Genomic DNA, 24,343 nt, shown 5'->3' with positions numbered 1-24,343 from the left:
CATCTTAAAACTTGTGGCTCCTTTAAGAGTGCTATTCAAATTCCTTATCACCTTCAGTTAATTGTGCAGTCTCTGCATTTCAAAAACGTACAATCTTGTCTCCCAAAACACTTCTTATTTAACGTTTGTCTAAAATATTCCACAAATGGCTACCAGCACGCTTTAAATCAAAATCAAGTGCTATTGTCAGTTACCAAGTCTCTCGATCTCATTGCTCAGCTAATAGCCTTCAGCAGTGCCCGTCTCCGAGTAGCCTCAATATTCAAGAGTGTTAGGGCTTACCTCTCAGAGCATCAGTCCCCGCCACGGGTAGCCCTTATGTTTCCCAGCATCGAACATACTGCTGCATTCTTCTTATTCCTCCTCCAGTTATCTGATGTGATGCTCGGAGGCTCACCAACTGTTACATACAATCCTGAGTTTGTGATTTGCTGGTGAGCTTCCAAATTTCTGGTGATACAGACAAGGAGGCGGCGATACCACTACACTCTTTTTAACTTCCACCACAATTTCTCTTCAGTAAAGAGAAAGTCTACATTCCGATCTTGAAAATATTTCATTTAATTGAAAAATAGTGCGTGCCACAAGAACGCGTTTCGTCTGTTCATTCAGCCTTTGTCACCCTGAAGATCCTTATTTCATCACAGTTTAAATATTCTCCACATGTTTGCAATCACATAGACATAAACAAGATACTATTTCCTTTGAGCAATAAATCATGTGGTCTTTAATTGCACAGCAAACATAGTTGAGTTGATTAAAATATGTCTGTTTGATTAAAGGATATGATTCAGACTGTTTAGTTGCCACAGCTTCCTCTAGGTGAATGCATCAGTGCTAGCTGTGGTCACCGTTAGTAACTCTGAATATTTGTATTGCATCCACTGAACACCTTTTCTTTATTCATTTGTCAAAATTAAATTTGATGTTGTAATTAAACAGTTGTAAATGCATTTGTCCTCCTCACCCTCCTGGCTTGATATTAATTTAGGTGAGCTCTGTGCAGTTCAAACTAATATACGCAAGCTTGTTGCAATAATAACTACAAAGTATGATCTTACATGGAAGCAAAAAAGACAACATTTAAATAACTGCAGGTATGTAATCTTCTCTCATACTGATCCTTTAATATAATTACCTTAGGATCTGTGTTGACCTCCGTTTGAGTGGGCGCTGAACATCTTCTCACTCATGGTTCCTTGTACAGAGCCGCAGTAAAAAAGCTCATCTATTAATCACAGGCCACCTAAAGCCAGTAGAAATGTGTGATAGCTTACATAGCTGAGTTTTGTCAAGGGGCAAATTGAAAGATAATTTCCTCAAATACGAAGAGCTGAGGTTAGAGTCATCCCATTCAGCTTTTCAGTCAATTCACTCTGACCTCTTGCTGCATGGACAGCCATTGGAGGAAGAGATTACACTGTGAATAAATTAAAATATATAATATATGATTAATATGGATTGACATTTTTTCTTTTTGTTTGTGTCTAGACCCCTGCATTTGCCAACCCGGGCTCTTCTGACGGTGGAAACGTTCAGTATCTCCAGAAGCGTTGCCTTGGATAAGCTGGCTTCGACTCTCCGGTATTTGTAAACATATTTCATTAACTGTGTGTTCTTGGAAAATGTAAACTGGTGTAGAGAGAAATAAGAAAGCATTTCGAGATGTCTTTGATGTCTTTGTGAACCCTGATATAAATAGACTTTTTTTATGTTTGTATTTTTCACAAAAGAACATACCATTAATTAAATTTGTTGCAGGCATTTTTGCTATTTATTTAATTTGTTCTTCCTAGGTTGAAACATTGTTTTCTTACATAATTGAACTATTGAATTTAAAGAGAACTATTAGGCTTCGAATAATCCTTGTTATTTTTCCACTTTAATTCAGTTGCTGATTGCACCAGGCCAAGATCTAGAGTTAGAAAGAAGCTGATCATAGATAGTCTTCTAGATATGTAAGCTCTAACTCATTATGACATAGAAAAGTAGGGGTTCACTACGCAAGGCACAATAACTTTTTACAGAAGTTTTTTTCAACCACCTGCGGGGCCCCTACCATCAGCATGAGCCCAGATACCAGCACCAGCACTGACTTTACAGATGCATTCTTGGGCCAGTTCTTTTTGCAAAATGTAGTACTGCATCTTTGGTCTGTACAACGAAAAAGGGACACATCCATCAAAGGTTTTTGCAACCTCAAACTGTGCGATTCTCAAAAATCAGCCGTTTGCGATCGCAAAATGGTCTTTTGCGATGCATCAAAGTGTAGGAGAAATGCAATTTAGGTAATCGCATATTTTTTGTGATTTCTTAAATTGCAGTTGCATTTAAGGAATCGCAATTTGCGATTCCTTAAATGCAATGCAAGAACCACGTTAATATAGCGATTTCGCTAGTTGGGGCCGCAAATTACCGAGCAATTAAACTGGTTGGTAATTTGGAAAAACTTTGAAAAATGCACTAAAGTGCATTTTTCAAAGTTTCATGTTGCACAACATTTGCCCTTGGAGCATGTGTGTGCGGAACATGGGGGCACATCACAATTTCAGGGGTGCAACAGGGGGTCCTTTTGACACCCTTGCACCCTTGAAATTGCCTGTTGGTACGCGCAAATTGTGCATGCAATTTCCCATTCATTCCTATGAGCCTATAGGAATGAATTGGGAGCCAATCCTTAATTGCGACTCGTAATCTGCGAGTCACTATTAAGGAATATTTAGGAATCACTATTTTTATAGCGATTCCTACATGCATAGGCTCTTGTGAGTCCTTAATTGCGATTCCTTAATAATCGCAATTAAGGACTCCTACCTTGATGCATGTACCTGAAAGCCCAAGTAAATTGTCTCTCCGTGATTGGCACAAACTTTCATGCTCTTTGACTCCATATCTGTACTGACTGTAAACGTGTACATATCCCATGCATTTTTGTTTGTGGCTAACACCCTAGCCTTAGCAGCCCCATTTGGTGACAAAGTGCTAAGAGTGGCAAGCACCACATTTATTTACCTGAAGGTACAGATATACAGAGATACACGAGACCTACTGGAAGGGAACCTGCAAAAAGCGATAACTGCACTGCGTTCTCAGGTATCCTTCTGGACTTCACTGCCACTTTCCGTGACCGGACGCCTCGCTATTTCCAAAATGGCGATGCTCCCGTGCCTACATTATTTCTTTGTGTAGGTGGTTGTCCCTACATGATATTTTATTGCAATCAACACCATACTGACAGAACTAATATAGTGGAGTGGCCGAGACATATAAGCCTAGCAAAGCTACATCTAGCACCGGAGAGTGAGGGAAATGGAGCGCCCGATCTCTGAGCTTATCGTGTGAATGGCCAGTTGCAGTGGCTTTTCTATTGGCTTGCGGGCCGTAATCTGCAAGAGATAGCCTACACACCTCAAATGCTCGCTGAGGGCACTCTACATCGATTGCTCTGCCCTGGGATCCCTTTACTGTTAAAAGTGTCTCTCACAAATTGGAAAATGGTCATGAATTACACTGCACAAATGGTCCCTTATGCCCCCAATATACCATTATCGGGACTCCCTATAATGCCAGAGCCCTGACACAGTGACGACTACATACATGCGGACTGGCCGGGGTGACGACAGTGGGGGCACTGTTTCGAGACGGGACACTCTTGAACCATGCAGATTTTGTGAACGAGCATGGATTACCTGATTCATTGTTCATCCTACACACACAGTAGGTATATTAAACTTCACTGGGCACCGGAGTAGAATCATTTATGCATTCACTCTACATCATGGGTACTGGAATGCATTTGATAAGGTGGCTCTATCAAGGCCTTCATGCACATTTATCGATCTCTCTGGCACGCTGGTGGACCCATTGGGAACTAGACATGGGCAGGGAATTTCAGGACAAAGAATGGAAGTCCATTCTTGCGTTTCCCCCAAAAATCTCCAGAAATTCTTGATTCAAATTCATACAATACTCATTTGTCCCTCAAGCCTACCTTACACCAAACAGGCTACATGCAATGTTTATCCTTTCTCTGTAGAATTCCCCAGGTGACCTAAATAGGATGCTACTCTACCATTAAATATTAATGTGCTGGCAAGTTGTGCTAACTTCCAGTATTTTTATGTTGTTTTTAAATCTCTCTCCTTCTTATCTGTTAGTGCAAACAAGCTCTAGCAATTGCAAGAGGCCTGGCCATTGTATATGCTGCTGATTCTCTTTCATCATTTCATTAATTGTCAAGTCTCTTCAGTACCACTTAACACCAGCAGTGCCATAGATTTTCTTTGATCTTGTTTGCAGACTATTTGAGGTGGCCAAGCAATATTTTTTATCTTTTCTGAGTAATAGGCAAGCTAGTTCGCTTTCGGGAGTCTCCTGATAGAGGCGCCTTTGAAGTTCATGCCTATCCCTTACATTATTTGCCCTTTGTTATTTATTATTTACTATTTACATAAAACCTGCTTCTGGCCTCAAAAGTTAGATATTTCAACTATGCCAATGGTACCCATGTAGAATGAATCTAAAGTACCAGAAAATTATAGCTTAAGAGTGTAGGAGATATTTGGGGGAATACAAGAATGAATAGATTTAAACTATTGTTCCATGGATATAAATTTACCTTCAAAAAATGAAAAGACTAGAGGTGTTTGGCAAAACAGGAACAAGTTGGTTTAATTAAATGCAGCGGCAGGGAGAGCAGCAACAGAGTTGTGTCTGAAGACTTTATTGATGTACGGATGTTTTAGCCGGCATTATATACAGTTCTTGAAGTACAATAAACCAATTACACATTCTTGGAGAGCACATAAATCCGTTCTAGTCATGAAACATAAATTCAACCTTCATATAAGGGGACACAGGTGTCTCTTGACTTTGTGGAGACTCATTGTGGTCAGGTGTGTGTGTGTCCAGATATCCGGCATGGGGAGCGCACGATCAACGTGTGTAGTGTGCATGCTGTGTTCTGATTGGCTGAGTGTTCACAACAGCATGTGGCATCTGACTTTGTTGTATTTTTAGAATGCGTGCCTCTTTGGCCAGTCGTGTTTTCATTGGGGCCCATCTGCTCAGACCTTTGTGGTGTAGCTGCCTATCTGTGGGATTGAACTGGTTTTTCCCTGTTCACGCGTTTGTCATCAGGCTAAGTGTAGCCCCACCTGTGACCTATCAATCAGTAGGTTTGGGTTTGATTCTCCGGGCCTGCCTGACCAAGTAGCTCTGACTTCGGGTTTGATAGGCAGGTCAACTCGGCTGATTTCAACAGCAATTATACAAGTTCATTATTGCGTGTACATATAACATGACAGTCATTGATATTGCGTTTACCAACATTCTCATTATTATGTGTACATTTGTAATGGCGTACATCAACATCTTATTTACCAGTATTGAAATTGTTATGCATACATATATTATTGCACATATTGACATCATATTTATTGGTATTGACATTGTTATTTGTATACATCTTACGGCATACACTGATATCACATTCACCGATATTAACACTATCTTTGCTGCATTAAGTTTAAGGGCAAAGTAGCTTGTCATTAATCCAAACTCCTGATGAAATAATAAGCCTAACTACCCAGATTTAGGGTGAATGATAGTTAAGTAATTCTAAATGACAGGATCAAGCCCTTGTAGTGATATGTGATGATTATAGGTTCCGGTTTTCAGTTCAAACCGATTATAACTGATATTTGAATATTTGCTTTTCAGTTCAAACTGGTAAACACCAGAATTTGAATGCATGAATTAAGGAAAAAGCAATTTCTGTTTAAGGAATTGATTAAAAAAAATGTTGAAAACGTGGGAAAACACGGAAATAAACAAAATAGACATATAAACAGGGAATCGTAATGAAAATAAAATATTTCTAGATGGTCAAATAAATGAAGTGAGGGCATCACTTAGCTACCACTTTATATTAATTAAAATCATTAACCCCATACTGCAGGAAAATCTTACAGCAACAATAGCCAGGGCAGTAGTTGGAGCGAAGCTAGACTATTGTAGTATTCTATATTGGCAACTCCAAACTGAGAAAAACCTCATACTCTCCTAAACAGTGCAGCAGGCGCCATCATAGTCTTTCCTCAAATATTTCCTGACTCTCCAGCTCTGCAACTACTGTACTGTCTGCCTCTTCAGGAAAAGAATCAGACTGAAATGCTCACCCTGGGGCATAAAGCAGTATACTGAATAGCTGCAGATTCTCCGATTGAAAAGCTTCAAAAATGTTTCCCTAAGGAGATTGAGGTAGGTTGCAGAGGCTAAATGCTCTTCAAACAAAATAAAATTTAAAGTGAAGGCTAAACTCTAGTGGAAAGCTTGTACCCAATAAATTAACAGCCATATGCAATATATAGTACCTTAGTAGAGGGTCTACATTACAGGACCAACCTCTACCCTTTCAGAAGGACGCTGAAACTCATGTATCTTAAATACTCTGTGCTATTTTGACGTGCTTGGATATTTTAGGGCAGAAAGTGTCATATGAATACTTACGATTGATTGAGTAATAAAACCCACATTTAAGTTGACATATTTCTTCACAGCGCTCCCTGTGTAATCACTACTGATTCCCATGGAAGAGGTGGCATATAGCAGTGTAATGAAATAAAGACGAGTGTGGTCAATATTCATCTTTTTAAATAACCAAAGCCTCCTAGTTTTAGCCAAAGGTTTTCTCTTTCGGGTTCTGGGGATAATCAGCCATAATGATGGATGTTGAAATGGTTAAAAGATAGGACTATCTGTAAACTAGCTGTAATTTATGAGAGGGTTTAGAGTGAAACATTGAAAGCAAGCTGAATATAAAAGTGTTGGTGGATTTAACATTTAATATTTGAATGTGAGTGCCCCACTGCCAGCAGTTCCAAATTACATCTTGGGCTGTCTCTTCAGGCCTACTAGTGATTTCACTAGAAGACTGTAATAATGATTGACTGTATAAGGTAGACCACTGTGTGCACGTCTTCGAGTATGACCTTTCTGACAGCAGCATTATTAGCCATTTGCAGGCATAATACCATCAATTTGATATGCAGCTCATTATACAAAGTAATATACTATTGAGAAACATTTACATTTCCCTCTATGCTACAACCAAGAGTTCCTTGTTTGCTGCATTTCATCTCATTAAACATATCCTTCATACAGATTGCGTTTAAAAATCATGGCAGGTCAATTGACGTCAACTTGATGTGCAGTGTTATGAGTAGAACTTATAGTTTATGATCGCTGTGCTTTTATCCTGTTGGTTGGTTGTTTTCTAATTAATATTGTGTTGTTTTTAATTTTGTGCTAATCGTTTACATTGAGGTAGAATTTGATATTGTATTTAATTTAATTTACTATTCTATGCTAATATTAATGGAATGTATCACTGTCATTCAACAACCCTTTTCAAATTTTGACATCGAATATACATTGTGTATTTACAGAATTATCTTGGATGAGGCAGCTCTCTATTTATCAGACAAATGTAATGCTGTCGCAGTGAGCCTGAATCGTGGTAAGAAAAACATATTCAATTAAAAAAAAAATGTGAGACGAGATGCCATTCAGTGTAGGTTTAGAAGCTATTGTTTGCATGCATACTAAACTAGTCAATACTGTTGGGAGTTGTAAGACCACTTGATTTTTGTCGCTCAGTTATATTTTAGGGGACTGCTGCAGGCTGTACATCTAAAAAAGTTAGCCTCAAGTACTTCAGTGCATTTAAAATACTGTGTTGCAGTTACGTTTGTATTTTCCTAAAAAGTAACAACCTTAATGTACTATTACTTTCTATTGGTGAATAAACTAAACACAGAGTAAAGAAGAAATTAGTTTCTTATCTATCAATATCGGTTTGAGGCAGAGAGACCACTTGGAATTGCAAGGCCCTTACTCGTACAATCGTGCTTCATCATCGGGCATTCACACACTTGCACTCACGTGGACTCAAGACAGCTCAACCAAGATTTTGGGAGGAAGGCTTCTTTGTGTTGTTTTAGAGGGAAAGTCTCCAAATGCCAGAGAAAAGAAAAGTTAAAACAGTCTTCAGTACCCCTAAGTATTATTTATTTAGTGGGTACTTTGGCTGGCTATATAGATTACCGAGATAACTATAACATGCGCCCCTGACATGCACTGCTTATGACCTTGCATATTACATCACTGATGACATGTTCAATAACGTCATTGATGACATTACAGTTGACATTTCAAATTACATCATTGATCACATTTTGGGTTGCTGGACTCCCGCAGCAAAAGATATCTAGACCTTTCTAACCATCATTTCTCTAAAATGACTGAACAGAATTACACCGATCACAAAAAGCATGCTTTTTGAGTTAAGATCTAGCTTTCTGCCAAATTTGGTGGAATTCTGTCTAGCCGTTTTTACTGTATCATTGTCTAATTTTTCCTACGTTATGTTATTTTATGTTAAAATTACTCGTAAAGTGTGCCTACACCACATGGTTTCATGGCGCTGGGGTCAAAGGAGTTCTACCGCTAAGAGATTCATTCAAACACCTGGTGAAAGAGCCAGATTTTCAAGCGTTTCCTGAATTGAGGGTATGATGCCATAGATGTAATGTGCTGAGGAAGAGAGTTCCAAAATTGAGGCGCCAGTGCTGCAAATCTTAGTCCCACCAATTTTTACGTTTAAAGGATGGGATGGCTAAGAGGTTTAGATGGGAAGACCTAAGGTCCTGCGTGGGGGTGTCTCTGAACCCGAGTGGAAACAAACACTGGGCAGTTGCAATGGAGCGCTTTGAAAATGAGGCATCTCAACTTGAATGCACTGCGTTTGACCATCGGGAGCCAATGCAGCTTTTTCAAAAGAGGGGTGACATGCTGCCATCTTGGCTGGCTATAGATTAATCTGGCAGCCTTGTTTTGCACCAGTTGTAGCTTTTTAGATTGATTTGCCGGTATACCAAAGTAGAGAGAGTTGGCATAGTCAATATGGGCGATGACTAGGGCTAAAACTACATGGGTCAGGGCTTCAGTAATGAGAAATCTGGTGATCGTTTGGATTTTCGGAGCTGAAAGAAGCAGGTAGAGACCACTGTTCCAATCTGGGATTTCATAGACAAATCACAGTCGATTGTGTTGCCAAGGTTTTTAGTGGATCTAGATGGTAGGGGTGGATTTCCCAGCTCATGCGGCCAAAAGTTGGAGTTCCAGGGGTTTGAGGACCCACCAATTAGGATCAATTCATTTTTGTCTGAGTTTAATTTCAGGTGGTTACTGTTCATCCAGCTACTAATGTATCACATGGGAGTTTGAAAATTGGTAACGGAAGTGGACGACTTGTCAGTGTCAAAGATCAGTTGAAGATTGTCAGTGTAGTTGAAAGTGCATACCTTCCTTTCACCTAAGGACTGAACAAGAGGATACAGGTACAGATTAAACAGGTGTGGTGACAGGGAGGAGCCCTGCGGCACACCACAGGTCAATTTACCTTTAGAGGAAGAGAATTGGGCAAGGCGAACCGCTTGAGTGCGATCCTCTAGGAAATACGTGAGCACTTAAGATCCTAGCCCTGTATCCTTGCGTTACTGGCACAGCCCACCAAGAGTTCATGGTCGACCGTGTCGAATGCTGCGGGGAGATCGAGACCACCAGGGCCAGCGTGATGCCCTTGTCTGCCCCTTTCCTAAGTTCATATAGAACCATCACAATTACAGCCTCTGCAGAAAGGGAGGGTCGGAAGCCGGCCTGATGACGATTGAGAAAATAGAACTGTTCGATAAAATAACAGAGGTAGTTTGCAACGCGGGCTTCCAAGACCTTGGCCAAGTAAGAGAGTAGGGAAATGAGGTGATAGTTGGTAAGGGCTAGGGAACTGGCCCCTCGTTTCTTCCAGATGAAAACTATTTCTGCTTCTTTGAATGTTTTGGGGTCCGCCCCTGAGTGAGGGAGTTGTTCAGTAGCGAAAGTGTGTGGGCAGCAATCCGCTGGAGAGCCAGATTTGACCTTCAATAGTAGGTTCGAAAAGACTTCTCTGCTGATGGTGGGAAAATGCTCTAGGGAGTCAGAGTTCCTGAGCAGAGTTGACTGAGCTGTGGGGGAAGAGTTAGAGGGTATGTGGACTTGATGGTGATGATTTTTTTAATGAAAAATGTGTTAAGTGAGCCACAGAGTGCTTGAGTAGGGGTGAGTTTCGCCAAGACTCTATCCGGATTTGATAGCGCAGCAGCAATTGCAAAAATTGGTTTAGATTTATTAGTGGAGCTCAATATTTTGTTAGAAAAATAAGTTGCCTTAGTTTGTAAGATATAATTTTTATACAGTTTAAGGAGGGTTTAGTATGTATTTTTATTATCTGGGGAGTAGTTTTATCTCCAGATGCGTTAAGTGCGGTGTAGGACAAGTTTTTTAAGTTTTAGGTCTTCAGAAAACCAACGGTGGGCATCGTGGTGTCTGACCTTATTGACTTTCCTGAAAGGGGCATGACTATCACAGGCAGCCACTAACCACGAGTTGATGTTTGTGTCCGTTGATCAAGGCCTGTTCAGAAGGAGCTGTAGTAGCTAGCTGGTTACAAAAGTCGTTGGTGTTGGAGCGGCTCCAATTCCTCACCATGAGGCTTGCCTTGCTTTGGGGTTTGGCTATGTCCAGATTACTGAGGGAAAATGTTATAAAGTAGCGGACGTCCAAACTTGATCAAGGGTATGGCCTTTAATATGAGTGAGAGCTGCCACATGTTGAACACAGTTCAGTCCACTGAATAGGTCAGTCAATGCAGATGAGCTTGCGCCACTCATTTCATCGTTGGCCCAGTAATTGAAGTTCCCAATTATTAAGATTTTGGCATAATTAACCATGAGGTGGGACCTTTTTTCACCCACCTGTTGGGGGAAAAGTAGCATATTATAAGGGGGTCTATAAATTAGCACACAGATCAGGGGAGCCTGAAGGAAATCAAGTTTAATTATTAAACTGTCAACTGAAGTGATATCCATTGCAGTGAGGGAGGCGAACTTTAATTTCTGGTGAACTATAGCCGCAACCCCTCCCCCTACCTTCCCGGCGGCCATATTGGCTTGTAGGATTTATTAATTACTAGGGAGGGCCGCTTGAATGTCTAGAGTGGACTCTGCAGAAAGCCATGTTTCGGTAAGAACAAGTTTGTCCAGTTTATCCAAGTCCAGAAGCTGAAATATATATCTAGTTGGTGTTTAACCAGGGAGCGAGTATTCACGTAGGAAACTTTTAGTTCAGTCGTCCCTTGACTGTGGTATTTAGAAACGGTATCTCCACCTATGTAGTTGCCTTGCCTGTTGGCGTTATCTGACGGGGAGGAAGGTGATCTCTGTATTTCATGATATCCTGATTGATTAGTTTTAGATGCGTAATCGGTTCAAGTAAATGATTGTTGGTGCACAGGCATTTCAAGTCGTGTGGGGAATAACTTACAATTTGAGCATAGTGTCTGGCACCTGACCCCAGACGGACACGGACAGGCACAGAAGGGCTTGCCTTTGGCGCGCCCGCTGCTCATGTGCACTGCGCTCCCGCGCTCTGGCCGGAATTTCATGGCCCAGTTCAGGAGCTGGCTCTGCCCCCTGTAGGGGTTAGAGGGAAAGTGAATCCGGAACTTTCAACCCAACACCATTAGGGAGAGGTATTGAGCCTGACAAGTTTAAGGTAAACAATCAAATTCAATTTCATACAACAGGGAAGTGCAATAAGAAGTTTAAAATCAATATGGAACAAAATGCAAGCTAAAAGCGGCAGCAATTCCTATAGCAAAAGCATGAGGGAAAGCGCTTTGCCCGCACTCTCCTTTTTCCTTGCCCCTTCTTGATGGAACAGCCCGAATATTTTCAGGAAGGAGCTGATGTTGATGAATTTTGTTTTGGAAAATGTTGTAAAGGTTTGTCGAATGGCACTAAAGTTGGTATTAAAAAAAAAATGCTCTTCTTATGGAACCTCTCACTCACGTATAACTACACATTGGCTACGACAATTGTGTAATAAACTTGCATCTGTAAATGCATTGAAGTGCGGAGTACATGGAGATTCTGTTGCTGAGCATATTTCTATATCAGTTGGGTCAGCTCACCCACCTTTATGCTGCACCCCACTGACTAGAGCGCTGGGAAAGTGGCATTGAGCATTGGAGTGCATTACATAGTGATTCTGTCACTGCAGTATTCCATTAAAAAATGAATTTTTAAATTGCCCATAGCTTTGACCTCATGAATGGATTTGTGTGAAATTCGACAGTTGCTTGGCATAGTCAGCTAAGGTTGGGCATGTATATTTTTGGTGAGATCAGCACAAGCAAAAAAGAAGTAAAGGGGAGAAGGGGTAGGGGTTGTTACTTTGCTATTTTATCTGCTATAGAAAATTTAGCTTTTGCCTACAATCCAGACTAAAGAGTGGATTTACAGCAAACTTGTCATGAAAGTAAAACCATACTCAGAAAACATGTATTTGTTGGTTTGGTGTAAATCTGTTCAATAAGTTTGGAGATCTAAGCGTTTCAAAACGTTGCTGAGTAGGCTTTAAACAGTGAACATTTGTGTTTGTCTGTTTGGGATTTATGAATCTTTCTTGAGTCCTGTAAACTAAAACACAGAGGAATCAAATAAGGCAGGGGCTCTGACTGGCTGCTTTAAAAGAAATATTTTTCTTATGAAAGCCATTTTAGGATGCGTGGTAAGGTCCCTTCATCCTACAGAAAAAAGCATGGCCATATAAAAGGAGGGGGAGTTGCATCCTGACCCTGAGGCCATAGTAAAGTGAACGCTGAATGCGACCCGCCTAGAGTATATTAAAAATAAATTGAAAAGATTGACAGGATCTGCTGTATCTCTTCAGGAACTGTGGTTTTTGGGGATAACCTAAAATAGCAGCTTCAACAATAGCTAACGAATTGGCATAAAAATACTTTTTACACATCTACTGGTGGAGAAGCAGTTGGTTTTGGCAGGCTCTTCCACTTTACTCTGTACTGGAGATGACCTTGTGGTACATCAAGCAATTCAAACCCATAGTTAGAAAGAATGGATCACTTTTTTTTTGTTCCTCCTGGTGGACATCTTCACTCAGCCTCTCAAGGAGGGATGATGTGTTGCATTGCTAATGATGTATTTACCTCTTTGGCATCTCTCATCCTCTTTTTGGCATTGAACTGCTTTTCATGCCAAGAATTAATGTACTTGCACATAGAAGATGTTCTGAAGTAGTATTCACCTTGCTGCCTCTGCTCAGCACAAAGTGCACAACTTCTATTTGGAGAGTTTTTTGATACACTTGAAAGACAATAGGTGGAAAACAAAATGGTGGATTAGAGAAAAATGGATTATAGTGGCAGTCTTAAATCCTCACTCTGAACATCATCCCGTTCTTCATTTCTCTCCTCGCCATGTTTCTCTGGATTTCCCCTCTCGTGTTTTTCCTTTCCAGAATCCATTGCAATGTAGTAAAAAGATTTGAATCCCCCAAAAAGAAAAGCACAGGAAAAGAATGAAATACTCTACATTGCTGAAGAGCTCTCCTATCCCCAGGAGTGCAGTGATCTGTGCAAGAAAGGCAAGCTCTTTTTGAATGTGGAAAAATACAACCCAAGGAATCATTGAGACCTCAGCAATGGTCTGCAAGGATCCGTAGTTCCCATGAACCAGGCATTGGAGAAACTGGCATTGTTTAGGACTGCGTTTCTGGTTGTAGGTACTGTGAATCCAGCAAGGCTTCAAAGATGGAAAAATGTAAATGTATCACTACAGGTGTGAGTTTAAAGTTGCACTTAGGTATCCCAAACTTTAAAACAATATGTCTTTGTTTTCTCACCAAACACAACTTTTAAAATCTACATGTTGTGTGGAACTCCGATGGATCAGACAAGAAAGCGGTGATAAATGCAACATTACTTAGATGATTTGGTACCTTATACATTGTACAAGGTAATGGTGTTGCACAGGGAATAATTCAGTCCCTTTTCTTAAATAATCAAAGTGGTCTGAACATTTAGCAATGTTATGACTTGTAGCATACTCTTTTTACCAAGTGTTCTTGGCACAAAGGAAAGTCTTCTAACATAGGTAGCCATTGCAAGACTATACCATAATAGTGTGTGTTGACACGTGTTTTTTAATTGAAATACATATGTTACTTCATTGAAATGTAAAATCTGTTTGAATGATTTAAAGCTGCTTATATCTTATTGAAAGTATTTTCACTTTAAGATTATGTCCGACTTATGGATATGGGACTTTTGGAACTGACAATTACTGCAGTGAAACCAGGTGCAGATGGAGAAAGGGTGAGTTTTGAATATAATAGAAAAATGATTCAAATAAATACTATCCTAATATTGATTGTGAGTACACTTGTTTGCCAGTTATTGAGATTTTCCAAGGTAATTTTAATGATATGACATGTTGATAATGGCGAGTTGCATTTTCTGTCTTGTTAATTGTATTTGAATAACCATGGATGAGAGCGGAGCTCCCATCATGCTCCACTGTTAGTTTGTGTTAGAATTGGCATCCTTAGCCTGGTTTCCCCTGACTTTTTTAGTTTTTGCTGGCTTAGATGCTTTAGGTACTTTGCCACTGCTGATCAGTGGCAAAGTGCAAGTGTTCCCTGTGTAAATTGTGTTTACAATCGGTTCTCCCTGATTGGCATATTTTATTTACTGGTAAGCCCCTAGTAAATTGCACTGAGTGTGCCAGTGCCTGTAAATCAAATGCTACTAGTGGGCCTACAGCACCGATTGTGCCACTCACATGAGTAGCCCTGAAAAGGTATCTCAGACCTACTGTCGCAGGGATTCCGTGCTCAGACAGGACTGTGCATAGAGGCTTGGAACCTCAGTGAATTAGGGTGTGCCAAAACTCACCTTAGTACCCATAAATCCCCTACCAGACTAGCCTACAGTGTCTCATTGGTCATCATAAACTCCCAATGCTTAGACAAATCAGAACATGAACTTAGTACACCTCAGGTAACGTGGAACACATGAACATTCTTTCGTTATGCAATCATTCCAATCCAGAACAAGGAGTAAAAGAGGACACGAGCATATTTGAAATGTTTATTCACTAATGCAGTGCTCTCATGCGCAGTATCTTAGCTAATACAAGCAAACATATTATAAGAAACAAAGTAATCAGCATAGTCACTAGTCCATAGAACACAAACGGTGCAAGCATTAGTATTATGCTAAAATGAATAGGGTTTAACAAAACCTAATTCTCACCCTCCCTAGTTAGTATATTATATTATATCTAAGGAGATCTCTTTTGGGTTTTAGCAGAGCGGCCCCATACCTCGAGATCCTAGTGGTGAGGGATCACATCATCAGCAACCAGCTCTCTGCATGCTAAGCACCATCAAGTGTGTGTGTACGCTCTTGTGCAAAGCAATATTAAATCGCGCCTAAAGCCAGAACTTGGCTGCAGCTTCATGTATGTTATGTCTAGAGACCTGCGAAGATCAGTGCTCATAACAACTACTGTGTTGAGATATGCTTGAAGGTTTCAGCACTCACTGTTCAGACACAGCTCGCCAAGCAAGGCTGATATCAGTGTAACAACATATTATTCTAGTATGAACCGAAAACATTTTACTAGGCTCAAAGCTAAAGCAGGGGATGCGTGTTGTGTGCAAAAGCAGCAGAAAGGAAAAAGGGCGTTTAAACTCACAAAAAGCTCATGCTAACTTGACACAGTAATCAGGCTACATCTATCCATATATCACTACCACTGCAGTGTCTGTGCACAGATTAACTGCCATGTCGACCTGGCAAGTGCACCCACTTGCCAGGCCCTAACCTTCCCTTTTCTTACCTATAAAGCACCCCTATGGTAGGCCCAAGGTACCCCTTTAGGGCAGGTTGCAGTATAAGTGAAATGCTGGACATTTACTGGTGTATGTGACAAGTCCTGATACTGAAATACTGCCAATTTTGTTTTTCACTATTAAAAGCCTATCTGTCCCATAGGATAGAATGGGAAATACTTTGTAACATATTACAAGTATAACTAACCATCGGGACAAGATGGAGAAATAAAGTTTAGACCTTCTGAACTCAGAATTTAATAACTTATTTTTTAGTAAAGATGGTTTTTACATTGTGTTTGAAAATGCCACTTTTAGAAATTTATAAAAAAAGGATTACGACCTTCTGTGTAATCGGGACACTGGAACTTCCTAGTGTTTCTCCTCCTATATGTGAGGGATTTAGGTATGCGTGTCGATTTTACAGCACCGCATGGGCTCGCGGCTGGGGAAAAATCTTCACGATCGGGCACCTGACTCCCGGCGACTCCCCGCATATAAACCTGCTTGTTGCCAGGCCGCGGACAACAAGCAGGTTGTAAAATCGACACTCATACCTAAATCCCTCACATATAGGAGGAGAAACACTGGGAAGTTCCAGTGTCCCGATTACACAGAAGGTCGTAATCGCTTTTTTATAAATTCTTCTACCTCAAGTGGCAGTGAAGCCTTAGCGTGCTTCACCCACTTGATGTAGTCATGTATGGTCCTGATGAACGCTGAGCTGAGTTTAGGCTCCTTGTAGCAAAAACATGTCGACCTATATTGTTTTTTGTGTAGGACTGGGTGGTTCAAATTAACATAACCACATTTCTGTCCGCTTCTTCTTACCAAGATTTTTAAGGAAGTTAGAGCTACCCCCTTAATAAAATATTTTTTTCTAAATTCGGGGAGTGGTCCACACCTCTTTTAACTTTTCTACCACTACTTTCTAAAAGAACCCAATGAAGACAAATGGCAACCGACTGTCTTGTTGGTGCCTGAGGGTTCTTCTTGTGGCACTCTGCATGCAACCCTAACTGTTTGACTGCTCTTTGTTTGAAATAATTTCTTTGCTTGGTGGTAGCTATTGACTATCCCTTTACTTTTTTAGTCACTCTTCTGTTGATTCATAACTTTTCGAAAGTAGACATTGTCTGGTTTAACCATTCTGTGTCCCTCTGCCTTTTTGTGGATTGACTGTCTGGTTTTGGAGGGAAAGAGGCTGGGGATGTGCCTTCACTCCAGACAGCCTCTGGGTGGAGTTGAGGTGTGCCTGGCCCTTTCTGGATGACTCAGAGCTGAGCTGGTTGGGGCTTGGCTGCATTTACAATATTGGGAGGAGATTCCTTCCACCTGAATAGGGCCTATCTCCTTTGCACAAGGCTGTCTTCACCCCCTGTGGTCATACTTCACCAGTGAGGATAGAACTGGTTTGGACTGGGCTCAGAGACCCTTGCACTAAGAAAACAAAGATAAAATAGGGTATAAGTAGTTGACCTTAAACCCTAGAACTTTAGATTACTTCTTGACTCAAGGGGAACATTTGCCAAGCAAAAGAGCTGAAGAGCTGTGAGGAGGAGTACTGCCCCTTTGCTGTGAGGGGTTGGCCAGCAGTTGCTGTTTCTGCCAAGGAGAGTACAAAGACTGGAACTTTGCTTTCACCCTGCTTGAAGATGATGTCCAAGGGCCGGTGTCTGCTGGCCTCAAGTTGTGAAGTCTCAGGGACACAAAGACTTCACCTCCAGCTCCCCTGAACTCTGTTGCTGAGAGTTCTGACCTGCCAGGAAGTGCCTATTCCAGTAGTTGGCCTGCTGTTGGGAGCTGGAAGAAAGAAGAACTGAAGAAATCGATGCAGCGCTCTTCTTGTGGCTATTTTTCTGACGCAGCACCGCTGTGTGAGAAGAATCTCCACACATCGCTGCACCGCTGCGGAACCAACGCAGCAACTGTCGCGACTGCAAGAACTGACACATCAAGGGATTGCGGCTTAAGAAACCGAAGCAGCACCACTTGATGCCGCTGCATCGGTCGCCGACAAATGTCGGATTTCCACACATTGCACCTGTGCGTCACATTTTCCCTATGCGGACCAGAATCGTCTTGGAGTCAACGCATCACTTATCCCTACAGACTGGATTCGACGCATCACTTCTCCTGAGTGCGGCAGAACTGTTGCATCGCCTCTCCAAGGTCTCAGGAATTGATGCATCTCTTTGTTTTCAATGCTTCCCATCTCTTCAGCTGTTTGGCCTTGTGAATTTGGACGCATCTACAGGTACTTGTGAGAAATCACGCATCTATAGTATTCTATGGACCAAGTTATTTGAAACCTTTTTAAAGTCATATTCTCATTACTTGTATGTTGGAGTTTTGTCATTTTGGACTTGTTGAGACGGTCTGCTCGTGGCAAGCTATCTAGGGGTGGGCAGTGGGGGTTATCTAAAGTGTGTATTCTTCTTACTCTGACTAGGAGCAAGGGTCCCTATTTGGACAAAGGTACCTACCTCTGGTCTTGTACTCTTGGTGTTCTTTTGTGTGGTTTAACACGACCAAGATGTTGGAATGAGGACCAGATAAGGAGAAGGTGAAAGACGCAATTTAAGACTAGGGCCATGTTGGCTCATAAAGAATGTTCTGCAGCCCTTTCTTAGAGGTTAACAAAGGAGAAGTGGTGAGAAACACGACTCATGGATCAGGTGATGCCCTTATCCTGATGTATTTTAAACTCAGTACTTTTATCCAGTAGAAGGTACTTGGTAGGGACAGGGGGAGGTTGTTAGTCATCCCCTGAAATGAGTGTGGCTCTCGAGGAGAGTACCTGCGATCTTCCTTAATCATGGGTACACCTTCCTGGTAGGGTGTGTTGTTATGCTTTTTGGCACTGTCCCAGCAAATCTAAGCCAAATATTAAGGCCCAATAAGAAACATTATGAACTCCAGAGTCAAGCTATACGAAAGAAGGCCACTAGCAAAAAAACATTGTCTTTGAATAAAAGCCAGGTAAGAACTATTCTGGATAGAAAGTAATGGGTGCTAACGAGGTAAGTGTTGAAAAACAAAGGGAAAACGTGCTTCATTGATAATAGATGAGTCCAAAGAGAATATTGTAACCAAGGTCTCAAGCAAAGAATATTCAAGAGAAAATTAGACTCAAATTTAGAAGGGAAGGATGTATTACTTATCAGAGCTATTCTTTCTTCAATTTTCAACAAGAGATGGGAGTGCCACACATCAAATCAATCCTGAGATACCAAGCATTATTCCACCACCAGTGGCCGCTCAAGTCAGAACATTGATGACCCCCACTATACAATTGCTAACAACACTGTCTCTACAAACGTATTGGCCCAGTGCTGTCACTCCACAGAAACACTCCATGACATTGGTAGCGTAGGATGAGTTGATCAAGATTTTCCATGACAGCAGCCAAGCTTTAGAAACTATTCTACATGAAAATAGAGATATGAAAACAACACAAGTCCAAGCTATTTCTTCATCACATGACCATTTCAATAAGATAGTAGACCATTTTCGACATGCTTTGATTAGTTAAAACAGCGGGTATCTGATACTGAGAACAGTTCAAGTCTTCTCCAGAATGTACTAGCAATAACGAAACAAGTTATCACTTCCCTAAATAATAAACTTGAGGAGTTAGAGAATGATTCTCGGAGATTAAGTGTACTTTTTCTAGGAGGAGCTGAAGGTAAAGAGAACTCTGAGGGGGTGACCCAGCTCATTACGGACTAACTAAAAACACATATTCTATTGAATTTTAATGCAGATTTGTCCATAATAGTGGCAGACAGTATACCAAACCAGTACACGTGCCCCGTGCTAAATATCCACATACGATTTTGGCCAATTTAGCAGATTACTGAATTAGAAAACAGATTCTCTCTAATGTCATTCTACTGAAATCTTGTGAGGCAGATGAAAACTTAAATAGCAGTTTTTTTCTTATATGACCGTATCATCAGCTCATTAGAGAAGAGAGTTTACGGAATATTGGAACAGTTCAACGGGTTGTGGCCCAAGGAACTCTATTTCAACAATCATTATTACATCTTCTATATAAGGGACACTCTCAGATGTTTGTTTCAGCTTCAGATGCGTGCAATTTTCTAAAAGACTTACAGCAGAAATGTAAGATTGAGGAAGTGTTTTAGTATGTTATGTCTTAGTGAGATAATATTGACCAGAGTTTATAGGCTTTTTGAATTTGAACACTGCTGAAAGGTCAAGGTGCTGGTGGGCGGTAGTTCTAATGGTGGAGGTTGAAGCCTGAGTGCAATGTCAGCACACCCATCATTTGGTTGTTGAATGTGGTATCAGGGCAAGAACAAGCAATTACCTGTCTTTTGCAACTCATGGAACAGGCGAGAGAGATCACTGAAGGGATGTAGTAGGCCCATTCACATAGTTGGGCGTGAGGTGTGCTGAATGGGGTCTATTGAGTGTCTGGGAGGGTGGAGCACCTGATTCTTTTAATTTTTTTATTTTTGCAGGGGAAAAAGTTTGTTTCAAGACAGCAATCAGTTTGATATTAGTAGCGTTCTTAAAAAGTCTAAGCTTTTGCTATAGTAATGTTCCTCATAATCAATAGGGTTTATTAAAGTAATGTGTAATGTCAGTGGTTTTTCAATAAAGGATAGAAATGCTTCCATTTTGCAATCGTTGGAAGCTTTTAATTAGAGTATAATTTTTTCTAGCTTTTAATTAGAGTATAATTTCTTTCTAGGAAACACATTTAAAATCAAATGAGCCTAATAATTTAGTACCTGGGTCATCCTCTTATACATTTTTATGTCTTCTGGAACTGCTGTAAGAGGAGTAGCTATCTATGGGCCAGATGTATGCACACGTTTTCCCATAGACACAGAATGGGTAAAACTGTTTGATACATCTGGGCCTATATCTCTTATCTTTTAAAGTGGGAAATAAAGGATGTTAAACATGATCAACTAGGAAGATGGATTTAGGGCTTGGCTTTTCTAGAAGGCCAGTTGAATAATAGAATGAACTAAAATAGACATATTGATGACTAGACAACTTCATAGTTTAACATTTGATTCATTGCACGTAGGAAACCGACAGACAAAACCCCAAACCACTGCTGTACGACTTATACTTTCCCAAGTAAAACTGTGCATTTGTTGGAAAACATAAATGGTAGGACTGTGTGACACAGATTCCACTCACATCCTCAGGATATGTTGGCCCAAGTCCTACTACCTCACAGTGCACCATCTGTACCCCTAATCTGACAAGTTAACAAATGCTTGTGCAGCCTCACCACATGAGAACCCTGACCCCCCATGGAAATCGTGATAACAGATCTAGAAAGTTTTTGTTTGGTTACTCATGCTTACCCAAAGAAATACACAACCTACAGTTTCAATACTTTTTAAGTGATTCTTGAGTAAAATACGTGTGCTCCAATGATCAATAGAAGGATATCGCAAGTAGCATGATGAGATTGGAGAAGAAGATAAGGTTCAACCATTGTACTATACAGTGAATATATGCTGGCATATAAGTACTATAGTATATTATACTCCTACCTAGCGCTAACTAACCTAGTTTGTCTAGGGTGGGTGCTTTTGCCAGATCCCTGTAGGGTGGTGATCTAACTCCCCAATACTTATGGGTAAGTGTCATCAGGCTGCCCGTCTTGGTGGAGAGTTGGGCAGCATCCCTCGCAAGAGGTAGACGGGAATCAGCTGGGCTGGAATTCCGGCATGGGATGACCTATCAGTGTCAGCAAAATGCTCCTCTAACTAAACAAAGAAGTGATGCTGTTTATATAATAAACATCGCACACGTTGCCATGCCAAAGCCCCAGTCAGGCCGATATTGTTGATTCTATTGTGATAGCTCTGTCACTGAACGGACAATAACAACATTTTACTTAGCGAACTTAGCCCTTGTACAGAATGGTCAAGGTATTGTGATAATATGTGGACAAAGTGAAAATGTAAGTAATGCTGTTTCAGAGAATATTATCCTGCACAGGCACGGAATGAAATGTGTGTCAAATGTCATTGTGTTTAAGAAAGAAGGCAACTTAAAACCAAGAGCATGCAAAATGGTGGTGTTCCTACTCGGACCTAACTACATGGCACCACTGCCATTATTCAGAGAATGAACAGTGGTTATGCTTTTATTCATCCTTGGTGTTTTGATAATCCTACCTTACAACAGTATACTTGCTTTTGAAAACAATTTCATTCAGTGTCAAATAACTTTAAAAAAAATATTTCAAGTATTAATTAGAAAGAGTTCTGGTATAGAGTTCTGGCCAGTTGATTCTTGGAACACTGCACAGTTATGCTTGTAGTTCAGGCTAATGTTAGATCTGTTTCCTCCTTAAGTTATCAGTTTGATAAGACCCCTCTTCTAGACCAGGTCTGTAAAACTGAAATGAGGTTATTTACAGAATTTTTGTAGATTAATTCTGATAGTGCCTCAATGTTTTCAGTTTGGGAGTTTTTTAAAGGTTGTTTCAGGGGCCAGATTATTGCATACAAATCTAAGCTTCATAACTGTGACTACAGGGGACACTATGGTCCCTCCGCTCCGGCCTTGGCCAAATATCCGTGAATCCTTTGTACCTATGACTCCTGGTGGGGGTACTTGAAGTTTCAAAGTCCCAAGCAGCCCGTGGACCTCGCAGGCGGCACCCGGTCTGCAGAGAGAGCCACGAGGGGCAGTGCTCACCCTGAAAGCGAGCGCCCAACCCCGGAAGCCTCAGGAGGCAAGCAGACTCGATGCCGGCAAACAGCGGGCAGGGGTAGCGCCTGACTCTGAGAAGGGCTGTCGTAGGCGGCGCGAGCTCTCCGGCCCCAGCCAATGACAAATGGAAGCAGAGAGATGGCCCCAGTGGCAAGCGTGGACGACAGGTGGGGCACACAGCGGTGGAGAGGTCCTCCCAGCCACAGCATCGATACCCCCAACGCAGATACGGCAGACTCACGGAGGGCACTGTGGTGCGCTAAAGCCTTAAAGCCAACCAGACGCCATTCGGGCCTCAAGAACCGGACACGAAAGCGTTGCCCACCAGGCCGAAAGGCAGTGAGACCAGGCAGCAGAGAGGGCTTGGGCCTCTTCCCTTGGCGAGCGGTATGCCCGAGGAGCGTAGCGGGTATGGGGAGCACCCGCAAGGCATCGCCAACCCTCTCAGCAACCAGCACCCGACACGGGAGCACACAAGGAGGTGCCCACCGTGAGAGTGGGAGGTGAGCCGCGACACAGTTGGGGACTGCTACAGATCGGCTCGCAGGCCGAGGAGCTGAGGATGACTTCAGGTGGCAGGGTCGCTTTTGCCCAGAGACAGTTGAGCCCCAGCACCATGTTTGGAGGAACCGGCACCAGGAGGAGGGCCACTGAGGCCTACATAAATCACCTAAGGCGTACCAGTACTCGGTGAGTGGTAAGCAGCAGCAGGGGGGCCAGGCTGGATGGTGTAAGTACTTAGCCGAGGTGCAATCCCTAATGCACGTAAGCCTGCGCCCCTCCCTCCCTGGGGAGAAGGCGGCCTGATCCCTTCTCTTAGGATTCGATGAAGGAATATCCTCCTGCATAGCAGTGGAGAAGTGTGGCTCACTGGTTAGAGCGGCAGACTCTGAAGTAGAGATCAGGCCCGGGACCAAGGTTCAAGTCCTGACGCAGCAGTGTCTTGGGCTCAATGTCCGCGGACTCAATAATTCCCACCTCAGCGCCTACTCTAATCATGGGTCCCACGCTGCAACTCTGGGCAATAGCTTGCTTAATCTCCACAACGGTCCCAACAACACTGGGATGCCTGGCTTCACCTTGGAGGTACCCAGGAGGGGCATCTCACAGGGAGAGCCAGGAAGGGTTCCACAGCGTTATACAGCGCCGGGACGCCCCGTTGCTGGGGCAGCTGTGCGCTTTACAAGTATACTACATTTACATTTACATAGCCGTGACCACAGGGCGTGCTGCATCCTGGTCCTGCCTAGTCAGACTTGCCTGTCGACCCCCTGGGGCAAGAACATACCCCATGGAACGTCCACACTGCTGCCCGGGGACGGCGATCTCCCTTCTGAACATAGCAGAGTGAGCAGTGGTGCTCATCCACATGCGGCAGCATTGCTGCAACTGCAGTCCCCCCCCCCCCCCCCCCCCCCCTACAGGAGAGGCTACAGCAGTGCCCCGGGGCAAGAAACATCGCTCCCTGAAGGATAGGCTTGTCAAAAATCCTGTCCCCCCCCCCCCCCTTGGTGGACCGCCCTGGCCACTCCATTGGCCCTCCGCCCTAGGTAGATGCTGAGGGGGAGATGCACTGGTCACCAGTACATACATAGAGACCTTGTTCTTGCCCCTAAGTGCGGGCTTGCAGTTGTTTAAGAGAGACCTGGTGCAAGACCTGCAGGGGGTACGGAAAGAGATCTTGTGTTTATGGGACAGGGTGGACGCCCTACAAAACTATGAGATCACCAAGGATGAAGAAATTACACAGCTCAGACAGGCACTGATTGACCTCACAGATCAATAGATAGATCTTCAGGCCCACGCCGAGGATCTCAAAAACAGATCAAAG

At 42.2% G+C, this 24,343-nt stretch overlaps 1 protein-coding gene across 2 annotated transcripts in view; it reads left to right on the top strand.

The window, feature by feature from the left end:
* Positions 1–24,343, top strand: part of ATG2B (autophagy related 2B) — a 1,072,129-nt gene that overhangs the window by 582,055 nt on the left and 465,731 nt on the right. For both annotated transcript variants that reach the window (XM_086937744.1, XM_086937743.1), the window contains exons 25-27: positions 1,492–1,584; positions 7,449–7,519; positions 14,199–14,275. In XM_086937744.1, coding sequence (XP_086793870.1) covers positions 1,492–1,584; positions 7,449–7,519; positions 14,199–14,275 — 241 coding nt within the window. The remainder of the gene's footprint in view (positions 1–1,491; positions 1,585–7,448; positions 7,520–14,198; positions 14,276–24,343) is intronic.

This window comes from Lissotriton vulgaris, chromosome 9, assembly GCF_964263255.1.
Source record: "Lissotriton vulgaris chromosome 9, aLisVul1.2, whole genome shotgun sequence".
In the NCBI taxonomy this organism is placed as follows: domain Eukaryota; kingdom Metazoa; phylum Chordata; class Amphibia; order Caudata; family Salamandridae; genus Lissotriton; species Lissotriton vulgaris.
Note: the sequence above shows the minus strand (reverse complement) of the source record. Positions and strands in the feature narration are given on the sequence as shown.